The sequence below is a fragment of the Halyomorpha halys genome, unplaced genomic scaffold (assembly GCF_000696795.3).
Source record: "Halyomorpha halys isolate HHAL.00 unplaced genomic scaffold, Hhal_1.1 Scaffold159.1, whole genome shotgun sequence".
NCBI lineage: Eukaryota > Metazoa > Arthropoda > Insecta > Hemiptera > Pentatomidae > Halyomorpha > Halyomorpha halys.
In genome coordinates this window covers 457,397-458,573 of record NW_027109188.1, presented here as the reverse complement: position 1 = coordinate 458,573, position 1,177 = coordinate 457,397, and the positions used below count along the sequence as shown (strand labels likewise).

At 32.0% G+C, this 1,177-nt stretch overlaps 1 protein-coding gene across 2 annotated transcripts in view; it reads left to right on the top strand.

Moving 5' to 3' along the window:
- LOC106678781 (esterase FE4) overlaps positions 1–1,068 on the top strand; it is a 17,289-nt gene extending 16,221 nt beyond the window's left edge. Inside the window, exons 10-11 of one of the 2 annotated variants that reach the window (XM_067047381.1) lie at positions 540–714; positions 763–1,068. In XM_067047381.1, coding sequence (XP_066903482.1) covers positions 540–711 — 172 coding nt within the window. In that variant the 3' untranslated portion in view covers positions 712–714; positions 763–1,068. Of the gene's footprint in view, positions 1–539 lie in introns of both variants that reach the window. The other variant, XM_014417529.2, reaches the window with a different exon arrangement.
- The last annotated feature ends 109 nt before the right edge of the window (positions 1,069–1,177 follow it).

The following is a 1,177-nucleotide window of genomic DNA, read 5'->3' as shown; positions in this document are numbered from 1 at the left end:
ATTTTATTTTTTTACACCCCTTAATCTCATATCTAAATAATTGAATTTTTTATTTTTATTAATATTTTTCATGACTAGATTTAATTATTTATATAACATTTAAAATTTACATATTGACAATTTGGGTAGCTAATTGGTATGGCATTGTGCTACTAACTCCAAGGACCCAGATTTGAATCCAGCTATGACAGATAATTATTATCTGTTTAACTGTAGCCGTGAGTCAGCCCTGTGGGTTTGGGAGGCCTTCAGAGTCCACCCAGCCTCGTAAAGTTAATATGGTAAAAGTCTGGTGGTCGAGCGTAATTCTGACCAAATCACCTCCTTGCACAACCATTGGTCTAGTAACAGTGTACTTACAAAGTACTGCAGCTCTAACCCTTCATGGCTTGTAGCGGTACAGATTTACTTATTTTTTTATTTAATTTTTAATGTTGACAATTTCATAGGAATGTTTATAAAGGTTTATTGTTGATCGAAGTTGAAATTTTCATTTTATTTTGAAGTCTTCTGAACTTGAATACAACAATTTGTTACAGAACATTGGATGGACAAAGTGTTGGTGAGAACTTGCCTAAGATAGCCTTTACCGATATCAGAGGCCCCTCTCTGCAGGTGCCCATGCTGGTCGAGGAAATGGGGGAAGAAAAGTTCTGGGACTCTCTGAACCTCTTGGAGAACATAGCCACTGTCACTCGTGAAGAGCTTTGAATTCCCTTCAGAGTGCATATTTAGTGAAAAAAAATTATAAAAGTAAATCGTAATATTACTACAGCTCTGCATTTGAAAGCTGTTATGAACCTCATGACCAACTTAAAAGTCTTTGGCCCTAAGAAGAAAAGAAAGGTCTTCTTGATTTAATAAATAATAATCATATTCCAAAATTTTACAATTTATTCTATAATAGTCTGTAAAAGTTTATATATTTTTCTCTAATCTAATTATTTAAGTTTGTTTTTCTCTTTTGTCATCATGATTTTTTATGTTCTTTTTAATTCTAATTTCTGAGTTCTCTTTCTACTTTTGTATAATTTACAATGCAAATATAAGTCAGGTGATTAGAAGAAATATTTTCTTAAAAACCAGCACATTGGGTTGGAAAAATGTGTAGAATGCTGACACAATACATTTGTTTAATAAATAAATTTTACTCCAAGAGAAACAAGTACCTAATATA